Raw genomic sequence first — 25,533 nt, 5'->3', positions numbered from 1 at the left:
GTGAAGAGGCGTCTGTTCGTGGTTTCTCGGCCCTTCAGTCACTTTCCTCGGGTGCTCAAGACAGTCCGTCGCTAGTGCCTGACGTATTTACTGTGCGAATACTTAATGCATTGTGCGGCATGCTGCTGACGATGGTATAGTAGAGAAAAGTAGCTCGTATGACGTAACACCTGAAGCGTGTGCTATGCTGTGGAACGTAGAGATTTCCGCCGTTTCTAAAAGTGCCAGTAACATGGTCTGGGTTGGTCGGCTTTAAATTTCACGGGAACATATGTATATGTCGGAGAAGCTGGCAACAGGCACAAGGCTGAGCAAGAATAGGCCTCGCCTGTGTTTGCCGGCCCCCTGTGCTCAGGACAACAATACTTGTCCCGCCAGCGGATAAGTGTTCCAAATAACATACAGTATAAGAAAAAAAGTTCATGCGCGGTATGGGTAGCTTTCCTTGGATGCACGCTCTCTCTCTCTCTCTCTCTCTCTCTCTCTCTCTCACACACACACACAACACTTCGCTGTCGTGACTTACGTCAGCACTGCAGCGCCACGTGACCCTCTGGTGCAACTTCGACACCATCTACGGCACTGAAAAGCGACCAGTGTGTCCTCTAAATGGAGGTAACTAACATTTTGTCCGGCCAGCGTAACTAGTCACTGTGCATAGACAGAGCAGTGCCAATAAACTCTTATAAGGTCTGATCTTGACCTATCGCAGAACTTATTTTTTATTTATTTTGGCCGCATGTTACCTAAGTGCGAAATCAGACTTTCATTGCGCGTGAATTAGAATGTAATATCACTGGGCACTAAAAAGAACTGACAAAATTAACAATGGTGACCTATAAGCATCTAATGATTTTTGTGTATGGTGTGATGTAGCAAAATAAAAGTGAGGTTGTTATTCAATGGGAAAGTTGGAATTTGAGATTTCGCTTACTGTTTAATCAATCGCAGTTGGCGTAAGAATCATGGATTGACCATTGTCATAAAATATTGCATTATGAAATGTGAACAGTCTTTACTTGCAGTTTCTCGTGGCTTGAAGCAGTCACAGCTGGCGTGCTATTGATTAAGAAATTGCATTATCGTCTTTCTAATTACTTCATGATCAGGATTCGAACCTGCTACCGCAGCTGTCGCACGACTCCAGACTGTAGCGCCTAGAACCGCACGGCCACTCCGGCCGGCGACAATTCCGTACTTAACCCTGCCGACCCTGCGCACACTGCGGATTAAAGGCGGTAGCGAAAGAAAGAAAGGCGTATTGGGGAGAAATGCGGTTGGCATCCCTGAACACGCGTGTGTTTAACATGAACCTGCCGCAAGTTTCTCTGTTGTATATTTGTTAGTTATTGTTCAATGCTGTATTGAGTAGAACGCTGTCGCACAGTTTGTGAATTTCAGGATGGTATAGTTATAGAAGCAACGCGTTTTCATTAAATTTTGCTTGAAACTCAAGAAAACCTTTACAGAGACGCACCGAATGATGCAGGAAGCCTACGATGATGAGTGCTTAAGCCGTACTCTGTGTTACGAATGGTTCACTCTCATCCAGGACGCCCTTCGACGTCTACTGACGATGCTTATGCCAGCAACGTCGACGAAATTGTGCGTGCGAATCGACGACTGACTGCTCGAGAGATTGCAGACTGACTGCTCGAGAGATTGCAGAGGAATGTAACAGCAAATGTGAGAAGGAAACGGCCTGAAATGTGGAGAGACTATTCGTGGCTCTTGTTCCGCGATAGCCCACCCGCACATTTATCCCTGGTGGCGCGTGACTATTGCCCTAAAAAGAGAGTCACTATGCTGCCTCATCCTCTGTACTCTCCAGACCTGACGCCTGCGGACTCTCTTTTTTTTTTTTTTTCTCCCAAAGTTGAAAACCCCGTTGGAAGGACGAAGTTTTGCAGCGATAGAATAGATAAAAGAAAATTCGCTGTCTGCCCTTCATGCGATCCTGCAAGAGGCGTCCCAAGACTGTTCCCGGAATTGGAAACGGCGTTAGAAGTCGTGTGTCAGTTGTGGACGAGAGCATTTCGAAGGAGACCATGCACAATAAGTAAAAGGTAAGTACAGAAAAATTCTGTGGACAAAGTTCCGGAATTTTTTGATGGTTCAATATATTCCGGGTAAGGTTTTAAGGGATGGGAAAGATCCACCATGGTTTCATAGCAGCGTTAGAAAGCGCTACGTAAAGAGCACTTCATCTCAGATTCAAGAGAAGTAAAATCCTAGCTGACTAACAAAAGCTGAACGAAGAGAAAATGTACGTAAGGAGAGCAATGAGAGAAGCGTTCAATGATTTCGAATGTAAGACGTTGTCAACCGACCTGAGTAAAAACCCTAACAGATTTTGGTCGTATGAAAAATCAGTAAGTGGGTCAAAATCATCTATTCATTCTGCCAGCGACCACGCCTGCACCGAAACGGAAGATAACAGAGAGAAGGCCGAGATACTGAATTCGGTCTTCTGAAGTTGTTTCACCGTGGAAGATCGTAACACTGCCCCTACTTTCAGTCGTACGAACGTCGAAATGGCAGATATTGAGATAACCGATTGCGGGACCAGGTGAAATACCTTTAAGATTCTATAAATATTTTGCGAAATAACTAGTTCCCCTTCTAGCAGTAATTTATCGTAGCTCGCTTGAGCAACGAAAGGTACCTAACGACTGGAAAAAAGCGCAGGTCATTCCCATTTTTAAGAGAGGCCGTAAGACAGATCCACACAATTATAGACCTACATTGTTGACGTCAATGTGTTGTAGAATTATGGAACATGTTTTATGCTCAAGAATTATGAAGTTTTTAGAAAATGAACATCTCCTCTATAAAAAACAACATGGATTTGCAAACAGAGATCCTGCGAAACTAGGCTCGCTCTGTTCCTTCATGAGATCCACAGCGCAGTGGACAACGGCGCTCAGGCTGATGCCGTGTTCCTTGATTTCAGTAACGCATTTGGCACCGTCCCGCGTTGCCGTTTAATGAAAGAAATACGAGCTTACGGTGTATCAGAGCAGATTTGGAATTGGGTTCAAGACTTTCTTGCAGATAGAACTCAACACGTCACTCTTAACGGTACTAAATCGGCAAATGTAAAAGTAATATCTGGATTACCACAGGGAAGTTAGGACCTTTGCTGTTCACGATATATATAAATGATCTAGCAGAAAAGGTCGGATGCTCTTTAAGGCTATTCACAGATGTTGCAATTGTCTATACCAAAGCAGCAACGCCAGAAGATAGTAAAAATTAGCAGAACGACCTGCAGAGAATTGATGAATGGTGCAGGCTCTGACAGTTGAACCTGAACGTAAATAAATGTAACATACTGCACATACACAGGAAAAGAAATCCACTACTGTGAAACTACACAATTGATGACAAACAGCTGGAGATAGCGTCTGCCGTAACATGTCTAGGCGTAACTATCCAGAGCGACCTTAAGTGGAATTACCACATAAAACAGAAGGTGGGAGAAACAGACACCAGATTCAGATTCATCGACAGAATCTGAAGGAAATGTAACTCATCCGCAAAAGAAGTAGCTTATAAGGTGCTTGTTCACCCGGTTCTTTCCGTATTGTTCATCTATCTGTGATCTCTGTCGGGTAGCACTGATAGAGAAGATTCAAGTGGCCCATAGGGACCATCCGACCGCCGTGTCATCCTCAGTGAGGATGCGGACAGGAGGGGAGTGTGGTCAGCACACCGCTCTCCCTGTCGTTATGATGGTTTTCTTTGACCGGAGCCGCTACTATTCGGTCGAGTAGCTCCTCAATTGGCATCACGAGGCTGAGTGTACCCCGAAAAATGGCAACAGCGCATGGCGGCACGGATAGTCACCCATCCAAGAGCCGACCACGCCCGACAGCGCCTAACTTCGGTTATATGACGGGAACCAGCGCACCCACTGCGGCAAGGTCGTTGCTAATCCCCCCCCTCCCCCCCAACCCCCCACATACATCTTCCTTATTGACCATGAAGAGAAAATTAGAGCCAATACAGAGGCTTACCGACAAGAGAGGATTGATGTATTGTTCACCAAGTACGTAGTGCGCCATTCACATCTGTGCCTGCTATCCGAGAACAAATAAATGGACTCCTTACGACATTGCATGTCATCCCAAACCAATGGTCAGAGACTAGCAGCAGCCAGACGATGAAATTACGGTCCCATGCTTATGCTGCTGTTAACACCACGACACAAACGGCTGCGTCTGGAGTGGGAAGCATGGCCTGATGATGAATGGTGTCGCATTGTGCCCAGCGATGAATCACTTTTCTGCACTATCCCATATGGCCATTGTCGACGGTTGTGGCGGCGACTTGGGAGAGTTCTGATTTTTCCAACGTTTTTGAGAGGAATACCATCGTTAAGCCGTCGGCACACGGACCGTGCATCAGAACGTTGAGCGTTGAGCGTGCCGAGTTTCTGGCGTCATAGCGTGGAATAGAACGCTCGGGAGTCTTTCCGAACGTGCAGAGCAATATCTGGCATGTCAGATATTCTGAGGGTGCGTCTGAGCGTTGACCAATGAGAGGGCACAACGCCACCTACGTCACAAGCACGCCGTCTCCCTTCAGTACAGAGTTGTCAGGTGCCATATTGGCATTCATTTCAAGTTTATATGTATACATGCCGTTTCTGGGCACCAGCAAATTGAGAATCACGAGAAAACCCGTTGTTAACTGTGTGATTCGTTCCAATAAAATAATGAGTGACATCATATTCGTGGCAAAAGAATTATTGTAACTTGCGTATTATGAGAGTAGGCTATTTGAAGGCAGCGACACACTGAAGATGCACCCAAAACGTATTGTTCTTGGTACAATTTGTTATAATTAAATTTCAATTAGTAACAGATCTACGATTAAGGTTTTCAGCAAGGGTTAAGATAAGAAGATTAAGTTCACATGGTGTGGTGTTGGTTTAGCGTAGTGAGTAGCGTCAATGTCCTCTAATGAGTTGTTGGGTGGTGCGGTAGTACGCCACTTGACACTACCAAATTTTTTTCCCTAAAATTCGCGTTTTTATTAGGTTCTGATAGTTTATTATTAGATCAAAATAATTATATACTATAATATTTGATGTTATGTAAATACAAGTTAACCTTTTTTTTTTTTTTTTTTTTTTTTTTTTTTTTTTTTTTTTTTGAGGGGTGACTTTGTTTGATTGGCTTAATCTACAGGACAGCTTGCGCTACTTGTATAAAGATATTTTGCTCCTTTTTCTTTTACGCTTCGTAATATACATGTTGCAAAGATTCTGCTACTGAGTAGGAACAGTTATCAAGTAAGACTGACCTTGGGATTTTACTAAAATGTGGGAATGATGAAATAATGTTTATCTTATGCGGAGAAGTATTCCAAATTTGTAATGCACTGTTTGTAATGGAACTTTTATAAGCCTGTGTCCTTATTGACTGGACATGGTACTTTCCTTTTCGTGGACGATGGAGTAAATGTGCGTTTTAATAGAGCTAGCATGCGAATTTTAGGTGCGCCCATTGAGTAAACAGCGTGATTTACGAACTGCAGCTGGAGTGTGTTGCGATCGTGTATATCACTTTGGGGCCCACGTACCGTATGCCCAAGTCGCATCGTTCCTGAGCGTTCCAGCACGTTGAACTTGGCACGCTCAACGTTAACGTTCGACAGCACGGTCCGTGTGCCGACGGCTTTACTCCTAGCATCATAGTGTGGGGAACCATTGGGTACACCTTCAGGTCACGGATGTTAGTGACTGCGGGAATTCTGCCGGCAGAACGGTCTTCATGTGTTGCCTCTCGTGCGGCAGTATCGTAGTGCCGTTTTTCAACAAAAAAAAAGGTGCTCGCCCACACGTGGCATAGGTCTCTATGAACTGTGTACATGTTGGTGAGGTGCTCTTGTAGCCAGTAAGATCCCCAGATTGGTCCCCAATTGAACATACACTACTGGCCATTAAAATTGCTACGCCACGAAGATGACGTGCTACAGACGCGAAATTTAACCGGCAGGAAGAAGATGCTGTGACATGCAAATGATTTGCTTTTCAGAGCATCCACACAAGGTTGGTGCCGGTGGCGACGCCTACAACGTGCCGACATGAGGAAAGCTTCCAACCGATTTCTCATACAAAAACAGCAGTTGACCGCGTTGCCTGGTGAAACGTTGCTGTCATGCCTCGTGTAAGGAGGAGAAATGCGTACCATCACGTTTCCGATTTTGATAAAGGTCGGATTGTAGCCTATGTCGATTGCGGTTTATCGTATCGCGACATTGCCGCTCGCGTTGGTCGATATCCAATGACTGTTAGCAGAATTTGGAATCGGTGGAATCAGGAGGATAATACGGAACGCCGTGCTGGATCCCAACGGCCTCGTGTCACTAGCGGTCGAGATGACAGGCATCTTATCCGCATGGCTGTAATGGATCGTGCAGCCACGCCTCCATCACTGAGTCAACAGATGGGGACGTCTGCAAGACGCTCGGAGACCACGGCTGCGGTTCCTCTTGACGCTGCATCACAGACAAGAGCGCCTGCGATGGTGTACTCAACGACGAACCTGGGTGCGCGAATGGCAAAACGTCATTTTTTCGGATGAATCCAGGTTCTGTTTACAGCATCATGATGGTCGCATCCGTGTTTGGCGACATCGCGGTGAACGCACATTGGAAGCGTGTATTCGTCATCGCCATACTGGCGTACCACACGGCGTGATGGTATGGTGTGCCATTGGTTACACGTCTCGGTCGGCTCTTGTTCGCATTGACGGCACTTTGAACAGTGGACGTTACATTTCAGATGTGTTACGACCCGTGGCTCTCTCCTTCATTCGATCCCTGCGAAACCATACATTTCAGCAGGATAATGCACGACCGCATGTTGCAGGTCCTGTACGGGCCTTTCTGGATACAGAAAATGTTCGACTGCTGCCCTGGCCAGCACATTCTCCAGGTCTCTCACCAATTGAAAACGTCTGGTCAATGGTGGCCGAGCAACTGGCTCATCACAATACGCCAGTCCCTGCTCTTGATGAACTGCATGGGCAGCTGAACCTGTACAAGCCATCCAAGCTCTGTTTGACTCAATGCCCAGGCGTATCAAGGCCGTTATTACGGCCAGAGGTGGTTGTTGTGGGTTGTGGGTACTGATTTCTCGGGATCTATGGCAATGAATACCCGTTTATCATCTGCATTTCTTCTTGGTGTAGCAATTTCAAGGGCCAGTAGTATATGTCGTGGAACCAGCTTCAGTGCCAGCATCCAGAATATCAAGCACCAGTTAGAACATTTTTGCCTCAGGGCAAGAGACAACGGCTTTATGACACCCTTCCCAATCGAATCAGTGCATGCATCCAGGTCAGATGGGCTGCAACATGGTACTGATGAATATGCTCGTACCGTCAAGCTCTTTGTAAATTTGACTCGGTTTTGTAATCTCTGAAATGACATCATGAACCCTCTCAGACCGTGAGGTTTCATTTAGTTTCATCCTTCTTCACTTTTTGTCAGGCATTGTAGCTGAGAGTGAGAACGCGGCTAAAAAGTATCACACTGCTTGTTACAATTACCGACATTTTTTTTATTATTTAAACTAAACGTTTTTAACTTCATTCATAACGACGATACAGTCCGACGTTCAATATGCTGTAGCATGTTCGAAGGCAATGAAAAACCTCCAGGTCTTTTTTTGTATTTCGTCTCCCGCTGAGGAAAAACAATTAATTATAGGAAAACAGTGAAGTTATATTTTATTTATGGAATGAACTGTAGGTCCACAAACGTGCATTAAAGAAAATAATTTGCAAACTGTAACAGAAAAAGACCGACTACCATAATTTTTGTTACTATCTGGAGTATCGTATTTTAGGTTTTAAACGAGATACATTGGAAGTATGAAATTGTTAGTAGGTATACTGTCTATCCAAAGCTACAAAAAATGTCCTTTGTACTTCAGCTGTATATTACACTGTTCTCAAATTTTTACACCCAGTAGACAAGACATTTTGCGTTTCGTAACGCTTGTTATTTCTGTACTTTATGCCGAACTTGTTATGTTCCTTTTAAGCCATTTTTTAAGTTCATCATTTAATCTCGATATTAAGTAATATCGATGCCAAAATCCTAATCGGTATCGATAATGCGCCAACACTGCGTTTGAAATGTACACCACGTTTACACAGTGTGTGCTTTATTGTTGCAGAGGTTCACGACTACGCAGTGAAGATCGGCATCGATCCGGATAGCGAGCCGCATCTGCTGCACCTGGCGCGGGATGGTCTCATGCAAGCGCTACCGCCGGGTTGGAAGCCGTGGTGAGTCCACACATTCTTTCTCACGTAGTACACGAAGATCGGTTTTATTTGATTATTTTGTACCTAGAAGAAACTTGCGACATGTCGTTGGCGGCACAGCATTAATTACGGACTCCGGAAATACTGTAACTCATTGCCAAGCGTTGTTGATACCATGATTGGTTTCCGGGCCGTAGTTATTTGTGGCGTTTGTTGCCATTTCGGATATTAGGAGCAACGATGCGATGCGAAATTTTCCGCAAAAGCGAGCAAAACCTTTACGAAAACGTTTGAAGTTTTGAAGCAACCTTTCGCCGATGAAACTCTAGGCCCGAGCGCAATATTACTAATGGACAAATGGTTAACTCCATATTGAATATTTCACACTGCAGCGGTGCGACTGCCTGGCGTATTGGAACTACATACCAGGACACAATTTTGATCTGTCAAGAAGTTTCATTGGTTACACCTATTGAAAAAGTGGTCTTCAGTCAACAGAAAGAAGTTACCGGCGACCATGAATACAGAACCTTCCATGTATGTCAACCGATGGCGCCACAGTCCAGAAAGTAAGGACCTGGTGCGTTCTAGCCGTCGTTTTATTGTCTTAACGTGCCGAACAGATTGAAATCTCGATTGGGACATTATAATCGAGAAACTGAGGATGTATAGAATTGAAGGGAAGTTGGATGCTTTGATGATGGGAGTAAGTACCTCCTGCAAAGAATTCGTTGAACAAGCTGCTTCGTTGTAACTATGTAAGAGCCAAACGAATTTATAGAAAGCAAGTGCAGGAAGGCAAAAAAGAGATACAATGACAGGTTCATTAAAGAAGCTCACAATCCATGCAAAGCAGCTTGGAATCTGGTAAACGAGTGCAGAAAAAAGCCCACCTCAGTTTTAAATTCCGGTAGCCTTCAATCAGTACTTTGTTAGGATAGTGAAAGATACTATTAATGAAATACCTGACTCAGGCTTAGTCCCCACAAGTCGCATGAGAAACATAACCAGTAGCACTTTTGAAAACTGGAAGGAAGTGCACCCTAAGGAAATCGTAACAACAGTTAAGTCATACAAGAACTCAGAGAGCGAAGATATCTATGGTATGTCTTGCACAATTATTCTAGAACTTGCTCAGCCATTATCTATAGCAATTAACAAATGCTTATACTCTGGTGTCTTCCCAAAACTTCTTAAACTAGCACGGACAGTACCAATCTACAAAAAAGGTGACCCATGTGAAGTGTCCAGCTACAGACCAATTTCTATCATTCCTATTCTAGCTAAAGTTATTGAGTCTGTTACGAAACTCCAGTTACAGAATTATTTTGAAGTAAATAAGCTCTTCCAGGACACACGGCATGGTTTTCGCAAGGGAAAGTCAACATTTACGGCAGCACTGGACTTAAAACAGAAAAATAAGACAAACTCTCGAAGACAGAGAAAGTGTGGCACTGACACTCTATGATCTTAGCAAGGCATTTGATTGCGTTTCCCACATGATAATGCACAATAAATTCAAGTGTTACGGTGTCGCAGGTGTTGTTCTGGCAACTTTTCAGTCTTGTCTGGAAAACTGGAGACAAGTGGTATCAATTCATGGAGCAACATCACAAGAACAAAAACTGGAACATGGAGTACCCCAAAAGTCCATCATAGGGCCTCTCCTGTTCGTTATTTATGTCAATGATATGGGTTATAACAGCAATATGTTACAGTTTGCTGATGACACCACCCTTTTTGCCAAAGGAAGAACTGCTGCAGAATCACCCCAAGAAACAGATGTACTCTTCCAAAACATTAAAGAATGGCTCATCAAAAATAAAATGAAAATGAATGAAGAAAAAACCCAACATCTGATATGCACCCTTAACAACATCGGATGCCATGATAATGCGGAGGCTGTCAAACTGTTGGGCTTCATGATAGAAAGGAAACTAACAATGAACGAACACGCAGTGTACGTGTGCTCCAAGCTCTCCCGTGTAATATACCTTCTGAGGAGGTTAAAAGGTATATCGAGTGACCAATATCTCATATCAGTATATTATGCCCTATTCCATAGCCACATCAATTATGGCCTACTGTTATGGGGACATTCTGCAGGTTGTAAGGATGTGCTAATTCTACAGAAAAAAGCTCTCCGAATAATCACATCAAGCAAAAGACAGGAGCACTGCAGGCCTATATTCAAGCAGTGTTCGTTCATTGTTAATTTCCTGTCTATCATGAAGCTCAAGAGTTTGACAGCCTCCATATTATCATGGCATCCGATGTTGTTAAGGGTGCATATCAGATGATGTGGGGGCAGTTGCCCCTAGTGAGAATTCATTCAGTTTACGAATATAAAAAATACCTGTAACTTTAGGGCTCAGTTATGTATGATTTAAAATACCTGTAAAATTACCACTAAAATAACCGGAAAATATCGATAAAATGATATAAAACGTATGTAAACAGAATTGCAGGATGAACTAGACCAATGAAAAACTTTAAAGGAGAATCGAACTAAAATTAAAAAAGGATGATAAATTTAAAAATTGTGTTTTTCTTAAAGAAATCTCGTTCGTTGAAGATGTGCAAAATTGTTATATATGCCTCTTACAGCTATTGCCTACGAAGTATCTTTATTTTTATTTCTACACCCACACGTAGAAATTAACAACAGCAAGTGAGGCAAGAATGAGAATAATCAGATGAACCAGCAGTTTATTGTTAACTTTTACAAATGCATTCTTGAGCAACATTTAGGCGTTTTTCCTGAAGGCATGCCCATTGTTCGTTCATTACATAATAAAAGAATCAGTCATAAAGGGACGTTAAACACAAACGTAAAGAAATGATATCTTCCTTGAAAAATAATCTACGATACAGTATCTACGAGGGCAGTTCAATAAGTAATGCAACACATTTTTTTTCTCGGCCAATTTTGGTTGAAAAAACCGGAAATTTCTTGTGGAATATTTTCAAACATTCCCGCTTCGTCTCGTATAGTTTCATTGACTTCCGACAGGTGGCAACGCTGTACGGAGCTGTTAAAATGGCGCCTGTAACGGATGTGCGTTGCAAACAACGGGCAGTGATCGAGTTTCTTTTGGCGGAAAACCAGGGCATCTCAGATATTCATAGGCGCTTGCAGAATGTCTACGGTGATCTGGCAGTGGACAAAAGCACGGTGAGTCGTTGGGCAAAGCGTGTGTCATCATCGCCGCAAGGTCAAGCAAGACTGATCTCCCGCGTGCGGGCCGGCCGTGCACAGCTGTGACTCCTGCAATGGCGGAACGTGCGAACACACTCGTTCGAGATGATCGACGGATCACCATCAAACAACTCAGAGCTCAACTTGACATCTCTGTTGGTAGTGCTGTCACAATTGTTCACCAGTTGGGATATTCAAAGGTTTGTTCACGCTGGGTCCCTCATTGTCTAACCGAACACTGTAAAGAGCAAAGGAGAACCATCTGTGCGGAATTGCTTGCTCGTCATGTGGCTGAGGGTGACAATTTCTTGTCAAAGATTGTTACAGGCGATGAAACATGGGTTCATCACTTCGAACCTGAAACAAAACGGCAATCAATGGAGTGGCGCCACACCCACTCCCCTACCAAGAAAAAGTTTAAAGCCATACCCTCAGCCGATAAAGTCATGGTTACAGTCTTCTGGGATGCTGAAGGGGTTATTCTGTTCGATGTCCTTCCCCATGGTCAAACGATCAACTCTGAAGTGTATTGTGCTACTCTTCAGAAATTGAAGAAACGACTTCGGCGTGTTCGTAGGCACAAAAATCTGAACGAACTTCTCCTTCTTCATGACAACACAAGACCTCACACAAGTCTTCGCACCCGAGAGGAGCTCACAAAACTTCAGTGGACTGTTCTTCCTCATGCACCCTACAGCCCCGATCTCGCACCGTCGGATTTCCATATGTTTGGCCCAATGAAGCAAGCAATCCGTGGGAGGCACTACGCGGATGATGATGAAGTTATTGATGCAGTACGACGTTGGCTCCGACATCGACCAGTGGAATGGTACCGTGCAGGCATACAGGCCCTCATTTCAAGGTGGCGTAAGGCCGTAGCATTGAATGGAGATTACGTTGAAAAATAGTGTTGTGTAGCTAAAAGATTGGGGAATAACCTGGTGTATTTCAATGCTGAATAAAACAACCCCTGTTTCAGAAAAAAAATGTGTTGCATTACTTATTGAACTGCCCTCGTATATGACGAAAAATACAAAATTAAAGATAGATATCTATAGCCGGAATATTCGAGATTTTAGTAACTGTAAACAATGCATATCTGATAAGGAAATACCGTTTACATGTTAACAAACTCTGGGCATTACTAATAAGCTATAATAAAATAAAGCGAATCTGCCGATCGACAAACTACTACATGTATACGTGGTCCCATTAAGAATGGTACCCATGGTGAGAGTTCCATCTCGAAAATATTGACTTATAGGCTACTAAAATGTCACGCTCTCTGTTCCCACCTCACTAGGTTCCAACCTCATCATAAACCTCAACTGGCAACACAATACAGTTGCACAACAAAACACGCTCGGCAAAATTTTATTCTTTCAAATTTCAAATAATGGTTAACAATTGTCAGACGCTAATTTAAATTAGCGTATTGTATTATGTTCCTTTTCGTTTGCTGAAGAAGTGTTCGAGGGTACTTGCCTGTAGAAGTAGGCAATATTCGTCATTGGTACTACTGTCAACGAACGTGATCTAGCAGGGTGTGGCGTGAGCTACCTTCATTTCCGGAACGTTCTAGATGAGTCTTGCTATGTTCTAATAGGAACATATCGCATAAATATTTCCACATCCATCGCAAAAAACCGCTCAAAACGATCGCGCGAAACTCAAAGTCACTGGCTTGCAGTCTAATGGACACCGCGCTGTTTCATTGTTGAACCAAAACCCTTCCCTCCCTCCCACCACTGTGATACGATTTCAGCTTCTGTTCTTTAGTCATCGCTCAGCTCGGTTCGGCATCGCATTGCGTTAAGGGTTGTGTAAATTCATTGTTTTTTATGTTCATAACTCTGGCATGGTACTAAAAGTGCATCAGTATTTCTAAATTGCATATAAGGGGAAAACATCTGGCTTACCATGAAACAAATGCTCTTCAGAAAACAATAGTAATTCAGTAAGCATAGTAGAATGCGTAGGCCTATTCCAAAATAGAGCTGTATCACATGAAAGAATCGTTCATAGTTAGTACACTACGCAGCTGCAGAACACTATTGTTAAGTGCATTAAAGAAGCTTTCACAGTAATGTAAGTGAATTTGACCACGTTTACACAGTTGAGTGTAGTGAACCGTTTTTTTCCGGACTGTTAATTTAAATCCAACTGCGTTCACTGCATGAGCAGTGTTTTTAAGCGCTTAAACAATTATTAGTGGTAAGAAAACAATTTATTGGCAGAATACGGTTCAGAAACATAAAATCTGGGAATATATATAGAGACAAAAACCTGCGGGCGCCCCTGCTGTCAACTTAAACTGTCTCCTGGAGCGAGACTCGAACTCAGGACCTTTGCTGAGCTATCCAAGTGCAACTTGCAACTTGCCCTCACAACTTTACTTCCGCCAGTACCGCGTCTCCTATCTCCCAAACTTTACAAAATTTCTCCTGCAAAACTTGCAACTGTGAGAACAAGTCATGATCCGTGCTTTGGTGGCCGACTCATCAGAGCACTTGTCTGTGAAAGGCAAAGGTCCCGAGTTCGACCTCAGTGCTGACATGTAAGTACAGGATTGCTTGCCATCAAGGGCAACAAATCAGAGCATAGAGTGCTGCAAAGGTGCCACAGGTGACAACCAAAGAGGACCTGCTGTGAAAAGAAATGGCACGCTAGACCATCACTCCCAGTTGTCGGGCGGTATGGCAGGCGACAGTCGGGTTGGTATCGCACTGTTGTCCAGGGCATCTCAAGACAAGTCTGCTGGTCATCAGGGACTCATTACTGAAGATACTTCTACTCCCGTTAACGAGATTCCAGGCCAAAGACGTGTCTGCAGATGCCCCAGACAGCGCTGGTATACCAACCCCACTGTGACGTGCCATACGGTGTGCCATTTCTTTTCATAGGAGCACCACTTTGGTTGTCACCCACAGCACACTTTCAACACAGTAGTATGACGACGATATTTTATGCCCCGTTTTGTTATGCATCGTGACAAGCCATCCTGAGCTTCCACTTCAGCAAGACAATGCCTACCTGCACACAACGAGAATTTCTACTGTTTGTCTCTGTGCTTGCCAAACTCTACATTGGCTAGCAAGAATATTTGGAGAATTATGTGCAGGGCCCTCCAACCAGCTCTAGATTTAGTCGATGTAACACACTGATTCGACAGAATTTGGTACGGTGTCCCTCGTAAGGTCTACAGATTTCGGTCCCATTTACATAATTCCTTTTTGTTGCATAATGTTTTTGTCTTAGAATGTTTAGTGTGTTTTGCTGTCAAATGAAATGATAGTATGGCATTTATTGTCTGGGATATCCCCTTTGGGGTTCGGCCGCCGTATTGCGAGTCTTTTTAGTTGACGCCATTTCGGCGACTTGCGTGTCGATGATGATGAAGGACACACAACGCCCAGTCCCCTGCCGGGAATCGAACCCGGACCCCCTTGCGTGGTAGGCAGTAACGCTACCACTGTGCTACAGAGGCGGATTGTTTTCCTGTACTAAGTAGGTACGAAGCCTAGTGTTCGTTATGTTCTTGAAAAATTTTGGAAATATTGGCAGTAATTTGATGGGATGGTAGTTCTTTTCCAGTTTTCTGCCCCCTATTTTGTGCTAGTAAAGTTGATGTGTGAAGTAGAACAAGAGAGTATTTTTTGGATTGCTTCAGATGTGCGCTGTTTCACACACCCGGTTACCTTTTTGTCACTGTTTCAGTTACGACGAGGAGTTGCAGTCGTGGTACTACTTCAACTTCAAGACCGGCGAGTCTCGGTGGGAGCACCCGCTGGACGACGTGTATCGCCGGCTGGTGGTGAAGGGCCGCTCGGAGAGCATCAGCTCTGCAGGTCAGTGCGCCCGGCCTGCAGCTGCGGTAGAAGCTGCCTCAGGTACGTAGCAGCACTCTCCACGGCTTTTGCTCCACCTAACACCTCTGTGCAAGCTGCCTTGTTTCACCACTAGTGGTATCACACACAGTCTCCTTGGGTACACTGGAGAGTTCTGTCTATTATGTGCAGTATTTCAGTGACATGCTTTGTCATCCAACAGTGGAAACTCCTGGATGTAAAAATAACAGTGCTCTACTCACCATGTAGAAGATGTGTTGAACAGCAGACAGGCACATTTAAGAGTAGACCATGCTATTGGACACAGTCCTCCTCCAAATACAGAAAACACACACACACATTCATGCTTGCACAGCTCACACACACATAGTGAGTCATTGAGGTGTAACATATTATTCATACAATGAGATGTTCAATGTCCTTGATATCCGTTGACTAACAAAATATATTGGTTGGTTAATGTAGTTGGTAAGTAGGAAGCACCTCACTTTTGGGAGGTTTTTTGATGCTTTGTGCAGACTGGAATCATACTGGTGTGCTGTTGGTGATACAGGCTGCAGACTGGCACTTCTACGTGCTGGGTGGAGTCGTTTGCTTCGTGGGGTAAGAGAAGTTACAGTTATACATACATTGAGTTCAACTTCTCAGAGTGTTCCACTGGAACAAGAAAAATCTTATTTAGCATCTAGGAGGCAATGGATCAAAATCCACAGGGAAAAGCAGTCTCATTGTTCAAGGGTACTGAATAGGAGGACCCTGGCAGCATCAGTATTGTATGATAACTGTAAGAAAAAGTAAGAAAAGCAGGAAACCTGGCAAGGTACAAAAGTTACAGATTGACTGTTTCAATGGCTTATTGCCAACTCCCCCCATTAGGGAAATAAAGACAAAGGAAACGTTCCATCATATCTGGGCACAGTTGTGCATCAGTACCAACAAGCATCAAATATGTTCAAAGTGTACTATGTTCTTTAATTTGAAAGTGATTAATATTTCAGGCCAATCACATGAAGTAGGTAGGAGTAAAGAGTTCTACATGCTGTATGTAAAGGATGATCAAACAGTGGGTTTCTCATTCAGAAACTGCATTTGGATGTTGGGTGTTTGTCACAAGACTGTGATATGCCTTGTGTATGAAGAAGAAACTGTACTAACACTTGTCCGAATTTGACATCAGCAGCATTGTGCCATATCGAGACCAGTTTATCATTTCTCAATACAGATGCTCGTGTCAGTAGGGATCTGTCAGCTGTCGTGCAACTACGGAATCTTTGACTTCAGGAGGGCTGTACTCAAAGTCATGCAGTGAGTGGCCCCACATCTGTAGTGCCCGAGAGGAGAGACGTGTTGTTCAGCTGTGAAGGATTGTATAGCCACGGCCTGTACCTGACTTGTATGCAGCACGACAAGTATGCTCACGGACAATGTATCGACACCTGGTGCACTGCAAACTGTCAGCAGAGCGAACATTGTTGCAGATCCCATCAGCACATCACCATTGGTGCAATTGATGGCAATGCTGGACACGGGAGTGGCACCATGTTGTTGTTTTGCACACAGCTTCACGATCCATGTATCCACATGTGGTAATTCTGAGGAGAACAAACAGAAACCCACGGCTTTCCTTTGTCGGAGGGGTAATGGTATGTACTGCTATTGGGCGTACAACTTAAATCACCCCTGATTCGGGATGGTAGCCATTACATTTCTGTTGTGTTAAGACCAGCACCTATGCCCTAGCTTCAAGGTGTACGTGATCTCGTGTTTTAGCAATATAACACAAGACTGCCTGTTGCCCTTGCTGTCCCGACCTACCTCAATACAGAGGGTTTTTGGCTGTTGCCCTGGCCAGCAGTTCTCTGTCTCTTTGACCAACTGAAAATATCAGGACACAGGTTTCCAAGTGACTGGCACACCACCACTCGCCAGCTGTTACGGTTGACGAACACTGGCACATAGTAGTGCAGCATGAAATGACATACCCGTATCTGTCATCTGAGCTCACGCCGACTCCATGCCCGTCGAGATTAGCACCACTGTTGATGTCACAGGTGGCGCCTCTGTAAACTAGTTTTTGCACCCTGTGTCTTCTCAAATCACCTACACAGTTCATGATGTCTCATTCCTAATATACTACATACACACAATAAGTAAAATTTCACTATTTGCTGTCCTTCCTCGTATTGTAATTTTCATGGCACAATTGCTGTTAGTATCTGTCAGGCGTTCTGTAGAGTGACAAATGCCACATAATATGAGTGAGTAAGTGACTGCTTTAAATTTGAACTAGACCACATAATTAACTATGGTAAAGTTGTAATTTGATATTTTTTTTATAAATTCTTGTCTATGTTATTGCACAGCTATTCCACCATTTCATCATTAGAGTTGTAAAAAGTGCTAATGTCCAGTTGAGAGATCCAAGGCTGTTTATTACGCATGGAGGGAGGAGGAATAACAAAAGTCAGTGAAGTAAATGCAGATGACTCATCTAGGTAATATGTTTCTCATTTGAGATTCTCATTAGAACTGTCTTTTACTTATTCTGCAAAAGAAGAAGAAAGAACTCTGCCTTTTTATGTACACTAACTAACATTTTTGCAATAAACAAAATCAAAGTTGATTCTGATTTGGAGTTTACACAGTGCTCATGGGGCAGGGTTCAATGTCTGTGGCTGACCTGCCAGTTACTTGGGGAGATACCTCGGCATATGAAACAAAAATTTTGTATACACTGGCAAAAGAAATCGCTACACTGAGAAGGAGTTGTGGAACATAAACAAAAGTTGGTAGGTTTGTTTCTACATTTGAAGGATGACGTCTGTTCAAATTTCACACCACTTGCATAAGAGTGGGATTAGTAGTGCCATTATGAATTATGAGGGAGTAAATCAGGTTTGCTTTAAATAGACACTGTAATGGTCATGAGCGTTAGTTACTTCTGAGACTGGACACGGTGAGTTGATTTTAGTCAAGAACGCCTTTAAGGCGACATAGACGCCATCATTAGCAGCTCACTGAGTTTGAATGAGGTTGTGTAATAGGGCTACGAGAAGCTGGACGTTCCTTCTGAGAAAGACTTGGCAAGAGTGTAGCCACTGTATATGACTGCTGGTAGTGGTGGTCACGAGAACATATGGTCACAAGAAGATCGGGCTCTGGACACCCATCTGACATTACTCACAGGGAAGACCATTGTGCTCAGCATATGGCTGTGTCCCATTGTTCCACATCTGCGACAGCAATTTGAGCAGCAGTCAGCACCACAGTGACACAGCGAACTGTTACAAATCAATTACTTCTAGGACAGTTCTGAGCCAGATGACCTGGAGCGCACATTTCACTGACCCCAAACCACTGCCATTTGTGAATTCAGTTGTGTCATTGGAGGGCAACATGGGGTCTGTTGTGTTTTTTGATGAAAGCTGATCCTGCATTGTTACCAGTGATGGCTGTGTGTTGGTTAGGAGGAGCCTAGTTGAGTACCTGGACCCAACCTGTCTTGTGTCTGGACACACTGTACCTAAACCTGCTGTCATAGTCTGAGGCGAAATTTCATGCGACAGCACCCTGGCTGCAAAATTGTACATCAGTTTGGTGATTCGACCTGTTGCTCTTGCAATTCATTAACAGCATTCCTGGCGGTGTTTTCCAACAGGATAACACTCACTCACATATCCCTGTTGTAACCCAACATGATCTACAGAGCGTCGACAAGTTGTCTTGCCGTGCTCCATCACCAGATCTGTCTCCAATCGAGCACGTATGGGATATCATTGTATGACAGCCCCAGTGTCATCCACAACCAGCATTGACCTTCCGTGTATTGACTGACCAATCATAACAGGCATGGGAGTCTCTCCCACAAACTGACATACACCACCTGTACAACACAGCGCATACATGTTTGCATGCTTTCATTGAAAATTCTGATGGTTACACCAGTTATTAATGCACCGACATTTCACATTTGCAATGGCTTATCTTGCGCTTGTATTAACCTGTGATCCTGCAATGTTAATCTCTTAAATATGTTATATATAAAAACAAAGATGAGGTGACTTACCGAACAAATGCGCTGGCAGGTCGATAGACACACAAACAAACACAAACATACACACAAAATTCAAGCTTTCGCAACAAACTGTTGCCTCATCAGGAAAGAGGGAAGGAGAGGGGAAGACGAAAGGAAGTGGGTTTTAAGGGAGAGGGTAAGGAGTCATTCCAATCCCGGGAGCGGAAAGACTTACCTTAGGGGGAAAAAAGGACAAATGGATTCCCAGAATTTCATTACTATAGATTTATCATTTTTTGGTGTTGTGTTTTGCTTTCCATCATTATGTACTGACAGACATGCAAAAATAATCAATTATTATTTGTTTTTCCATATTAAGTTTACTGGACATAAAAGGTACTTTTCGCCAAATGTGTTTTGCTTTTTATTTATAAAGCATCTTCTGGAAATGTGGATACATAAAGCATCTGTGTGCGTAAAACAGTATTTCTTTATAAAATTGACTTGTAATTTCCTTACTGTATGTTTGCCTCTTATTTATATGTTCTGCAAACCACCGCTTTTTCCTTCTTTGTTAATGGATATTGAGGTGTGTTCCACTTTTTCTGCTGCTGCATATATGTTATTTCCATTTCTCCTTGCTTTTTTAAAACTTCACGAGAGGAAAGTATTGTAGTTTTATGTGTTCTGCACCCAGCACAATGTTTGTGTTTGTTTCTTTTCCGTGTAGGTTTTACATATTGCAATATGAGAATACAAATCTGTTATTGTGTGTGTGTGGGGGGGATTGATGCAAGTGTAAATTAGTGATGATGTCTCAAATGTTCATCAAAGATGTTAGTTCAAGGGGGGGGGGGGGGGAGTAGTGGTTCAGGTTTTTTGAGGGGGGGATGGGGGAAAGCAACTGGAAGGAGATAGTAGTCATTAACGGGAACTAATGGGGTGAGAGAGGGAGGGGGGAGGTTAGTGAGTGGATGATGCAGGTAGAGGTGTGGTGATGTGTCTGTATTGAAACAGTCTATTAATTTAAAAATTGTTTGGTTTGCCAGGTTGGCCAGATCACTTATGAGTTGTTTTTTTTTTCTCTTATGGTTTCTGTATATAAAATAAGAAGGTATTTCTTGTTGTTTATCCTTATTATTTCAATGTCTGTGTCTATGGTGCTAATTTTATGTTGGTGTTGGTGTAAGTGTTTGGTACAGTTGAGTGATTTATCCTGTACTACCATGCTCTTACATGTTCTTTATATCTGGTTTTAAATGTTCTCATGGCTTCTGGTTTTAAATGTTCTCATGGCTTAAACCACATTTCTTTTATCATATATATATATATATATATATATATATATATTACATTTTAGTTGGTATATGCCTGATTCCTGATATACATCTGTTTTCTCTGTTGATTTTGTGAAATATTTTTGACTTGAATTATTGGTTTGCAAAGAAGCGTACAAAAATAAATTTCCCTCAGATTGGCCTTGCTCATCATATCACTGTATCAAACAAAATCAATTGTTTTTCACATCTTTGTTTTACTCCTTCTAATTTTGCAGATGAATATAGCACTTTAGTGACATGTATTGTGATTATGCTTCACCACTACTGGCACCTGAACAGTTTGTAATATGTTTGTTGCCTCATACGTAGCATACTCACCAAGATACTGAGTCGATGTCATCATACCCCTTCTGCAATCAAAATGCCAGTTGCATTTAATTAATAGTGATGTTAACTTTACAGATGTTTGCAAGACTTGAGACTCTGCCGAGAGGCAGAAAGGCCAAATGCAGGTTTACATGATATTAGGGAACAACAGTTTTGCCATCCACCAAGACACCAGTTGCTGTTTGGGATAGGGGATGGCATACAGAGTACCTATGATATTCCCTGAGCAATTAGGGTTGAACACCATCATTCGGAGCACAGGAAAGTGAAGTGAAAAGGGGAGGGGGGGGGGGGGGGTTTGGGGGCAGATGCATCTCAAATAAATTAACTTTGTGATTGGCAAATTTCAGTGGCAGGGGACTTGCCAACATGCAGGTAGCCACTCTTGACGCAGCTCTGCACATATCTATATGTACATGTGTACTGTGCAAACCACTCTGAAGCACATGGCAGAAGGAATTTTACACTTTATACGGAAGAGTATTATGCTCTTCTTCTAGTAGTAAATAACATAGGTTGCTGAAGGGGTGACGTGTTCATAGTGATTGGAAAAATGTGCAAGTCACTCCTGTTTTCTAGAAGGGCAGTCCAACAGATGCATAGAGCTATAGACATGTGTCTCTCATGTCAATAAGTTGAACAATTTTGGAATAAGAAATACACTAGCAGGTTATGACGTACATGGAGGACGAAAATTTCCTTTGTAGGGATCAACAATGTGATCATGGATTTCACTAAACACCTCATTCTGCATCCATCTGATGTCATCATCCACAGCTTTCAGAATATCATGTGGGAAAAGTGCAACATCTCTTTCATGTGATTGATGATTTTGGAATCCACGCTGAGGGGAATGGAAGTGTTATTCTCTTTGAGACACTTCATCATATTTGAGCTCATAATATGTTTGAATATTGTACAACAAATTGATGTTGAGGATATTGGGCAGTAGTTTTGTGAATCACTTCTGCTGCCATTCTTGTCATTGGGTGTGACCCATGCTTTCTTTCAACTACTGGGCATAGTTTTTTTTTCCCCCAATCAAATGAAATTGTTGTATGGCATTGCTGGCCGTGAGTCTCCACCTGGGGAAGCTAGGCCCCCAAGTTGCAAGTTTTTTCAGCTGACACCACATTGGGCAAATAATGAAGAGACAGCGAGGACAACAAAGCACCCAGTCCCCAAGTGGAGAAAATCTCCAATCCGGCTGGGAATCAAACTAGGGCCCACTGCATGGCAGTCAGATGTGCTGACCATTCAGTGAAGGGGCAGCCTTTGTTTGATGGATGTGTGGTATATTATACTTAAAAGAGGGGCTAACTCAGTTGCAAATTCTGTGTGTAATTTGTGTGGGATTCAGTTGGGCTCTGGGGCTTTGTTGAATTTTAGCAATTTAGCACTCTGGACTGAGCAGCCAGAGATAGGGATCGTGTATGTGTGTGTTTTTCTTTTCTGATGACGGCTTTAGCCAAAAGCTCAAAATCTGTAACAGTCTTTTTGTTGTGCCTGCCTGCAACTCAGCATGTTTAAGGTGTGTAGTAATCTATCCTGGTGGGTTCTGTGTTATGCAGCAGAAGTTTAGGTATGTCCTTTTATCCTCAATTTTTAGCAAAGCCTGTCAACAATTTTCTGGGAACTCAATTTTTCTAATTGAAGTATTTCATGAACTACCAAGTTATTCTAGTATAAGTACATATTATTTGGAAGCAGAACAATCAGAGCTACTAGACAGCAGCACTGGATGTTTGAAAGGATTTTATTCTAATATTTGAACGTTCTGGACACTGGCCATTTTGGATAAAGGTAACTTTTTTTATATATTGTAACAAAAGATAAGATGTTGATAAGAAAGAAGAGATTTAGGGCTTTCAGATAAGGTATGTTATCTGAATGTTATCTGTTCCATATTTAATTGGCATTTGTAGTGACATCTCATGTCAGTGCTGGGAGGGTATCATGATTTAATTGCATCTGTGTTTGATTCAGTGGAAGTAGAAAGCTGAAGTTGTCACTACTGTGCTGCTGAAAAAACTTTCTTTATATAAACCAAGCAGCACTGCATCATATACTGAAGTATCTTATCAGGGAACCTTTTACTTTTTGCATAAAAACTTAAAAGCCAGAGATTCTGGATTCACATGTTTATTCACTGTGCAGTTGTTCACGAACAGTTGCTTACAATACTTTGAAGTTAAGAAACTTGTTGTAATGGCGACCGGAACAATCGCGGGGTTGTAGTGACAGAAATGTGGCGGGACCCGCGGAGCGGCCCATGAACAACAACACAACGGGAGAGGATGGACACGACCAACGAAGGACCTTACAACACAAAACAAGAACAGAGTCACAAACCAAACAAGACAACCACGTCCACTCGTAAAGCAACACAAAAGTCAATACACTGTCTAATGCGAGGCGATATGTTCGGGGACACATGTGAGGTTAGACTGGCAGGTTGAGTGACAGGCAGGCACTTAAGTACTTGATTGGGGATGCTGCTATTGGCCGCTGCAACCACGTGTTCCACTGTGGCGCCCTCACTCTAAATGCGGGCCAGGAGGCGCGCGCCGCCACAGATTACGGCGCGATGGTACAGAGACCTCTATGGGTCTTCGACATCCATGACGTCTGGCAGGGATTCAAATTCCGTGGTGCGTGGTACCAGAAAACTCACTGCCCATTGTCCAAAGAACATGCAGTGAATTATGAATGTGAGCTGTGATTGGAAAACTAAGGGAAGCAGAAATTGATAGCCCGAAATTGTTAAAGTAAGCCCCACAGCTGTCTGTAGAAGTCTTTCAAAATCTTTTGTAGTCATTTTCAACGGAATTCCTGAATCCTGTTCCATCCTCTGTTTTTAAGGTGTGAGGAAGATCTTACCCATGTCCGTTTTTAAGAAGCCGACAATTTCACCAATGTTTATGAGCACTGGTACTTTCCAGTTGGTGTGCTTCAGATTATAAGCTGCACATGAAATGTAGGTTAATTTCAAAGTGTCCAAATAAATAATATCCAATTATTAAACACAGATTTCCGTTGTGATTTGCCAACTTCTGAGTTATGAGACTTCTTCAAAGAATACTCCTGTTTCCTGGGATGTTCTTCAGGCTTAATACTGAGGTGTTGTCTGTGTGACTGGACAATGTTGCTACACAGATGACTCCTTCATTAATGGTAGCTCATTACCTGCATTTTTTTCTTTTCTCAGTATAATTTACTACCTTTGTAATGTTCATGTTGTAATGATACTACTGGGCAGCTGTGTTTGATTAGCCTACATTCCTTCATAATTTGTACTCTGGAAGTACATATAAAAATGAAATTTCTGGATCACAAAAGTGTTGGAAATGAAATCAGAAGTCCTATTAATTTATGGAATTTTTTTCTCACATAAATAGTGCAAAACGTCAGTAGTTTCCATCATAGTCTAGAAGGAACACTAACCTCAGTTTCAGAGCAGTTATTTATTGGATTTTGTGTCATGCATTGACTTGTGATGATATGCAGTGAGGCCTAGCAGATGTCATCATCTCTATGCACAGCAGCCTTCCCATACCATCAAGCCACTCTGCTCAGCAGGGAGTGTGAAAATAATGACTGTGTGGGGCTTTCTTTATTAACGCAAACATTTCTCAGGAGTTCTTTGCGTTGTGGGCAGTGGAAAGGTCTCAGGCACCAACAAAAGAAATCTTTCTTCCATGGCAGAACATCCTTAGTAATTTGTAAAGATCAGTCAAAAACTAATGCTTCTCCCACTTTCTTTTTTTGTCAAGAATTTCAAATGCAGCTACATAAGTTGAAAACCACAACTCTGACGATTAATTTTGTCTATTTCTACAGTTTTCTCCCGTCTTTTAACAAGAACGTATGTTCCATTGTGGTAAAATGCACACTCCTGCTTCTGAAAATATTGACATACAGACGTTTTCACAGCCTCCTCATCTTGTTTTAGCATCCCAAACATATAGAAGTCTGATCATGCCACGTCAGGACTGTATGGGGGATGAGGCAAAACTTCCCATTCATTTTTCATAATCTCTTCAGTGGTGTGATGACTGATGTTTGCCCTGATGACTGATTTTTGGCCTTGCATTGTCGTGCAAAAGGAGAACATCCGCCATAGCCCTTGTTGGACAAAGTCACTGAAGATGTACTTTAAGCTGTCTGAGGTTTCTGTCGTATTGAACAGAATTTATTGTGTGTCACTGCTCCAAAATATCGACCATAATCGCGCCCTTTGAATCCCAGAATACTGTAGCTATAACTTTTACTGCCAATTGCACAATTTTGAACTTCTTCCTCTTTGATGAGTTTCTGTGATGCCATTCCACAGTTCATCTTGCCACGATAAGCTGCGTCAATTAACATGTCACTATGTACCCTGCTCGGAACTAAGTCAGCCGCGCCTTGTTCATTCTTGGACACATTGTGAATATTATTCACATACATTCCAGAATCACTGCCACTGTCTGACTTGGGTATGCGAGTTCTCCTGAGCGTTAGAATTGTCTGAATGATA

General features: G+C 42.8%; 1 protein-coding gene and 1 non-coding gene across 2 annotated transcripts in view; one reads left to right on the top strand and one right to left on the bottom strand.

Annotated features, from left to right (window-relative positions):
- LOC124717004 (centrosomal protein of 164 kDa) overlaps positions 1-25,533 on the top strand; it is a 630,067-nt gene that overhangs the window by 381,984 nt on the left and 222,550 nt on the right. The window contains exons 2-3 of the mRNA XM_047243631.1: positions 8,195-8,306; positions 15,202-15,332. Coding sequence (XP_047099587.1) covers positions 8,195-8,306; positions 15,202-15,332 — 243 coding nt within the window. The remainder of the gene's footprint in view (positions 1-8,194; positions 8,307-15,201; positions 15,333-25,533) is intronic.
- Positions 14,899-14,971, bottom strand: Trnag-acc. The gene has a single exon. It is a non-coding gene; the product is annotated as a tRNA-Gly (tRNA).

This window comes from Schistocerca piceifrons, chromosome 9 (assembly GCF_021461385.2).
Source record: "Schistocerca piceifrons isolate TAMUIC-IGC-003096 chromosome 9, iqSchPice1.1, whole genome shotgun sequence".
Lineage (NCBI taxonomy): Eukaryota > Metazoa > Arthropoda > Insecta > Orthoptera > Acrididae > Schistocerca > Schistocerca piceifrons.
Note: the sequence above shows the minus strand (reverse complement) of the source record. Positions and strands in the feature narration are given on the sequence as shown.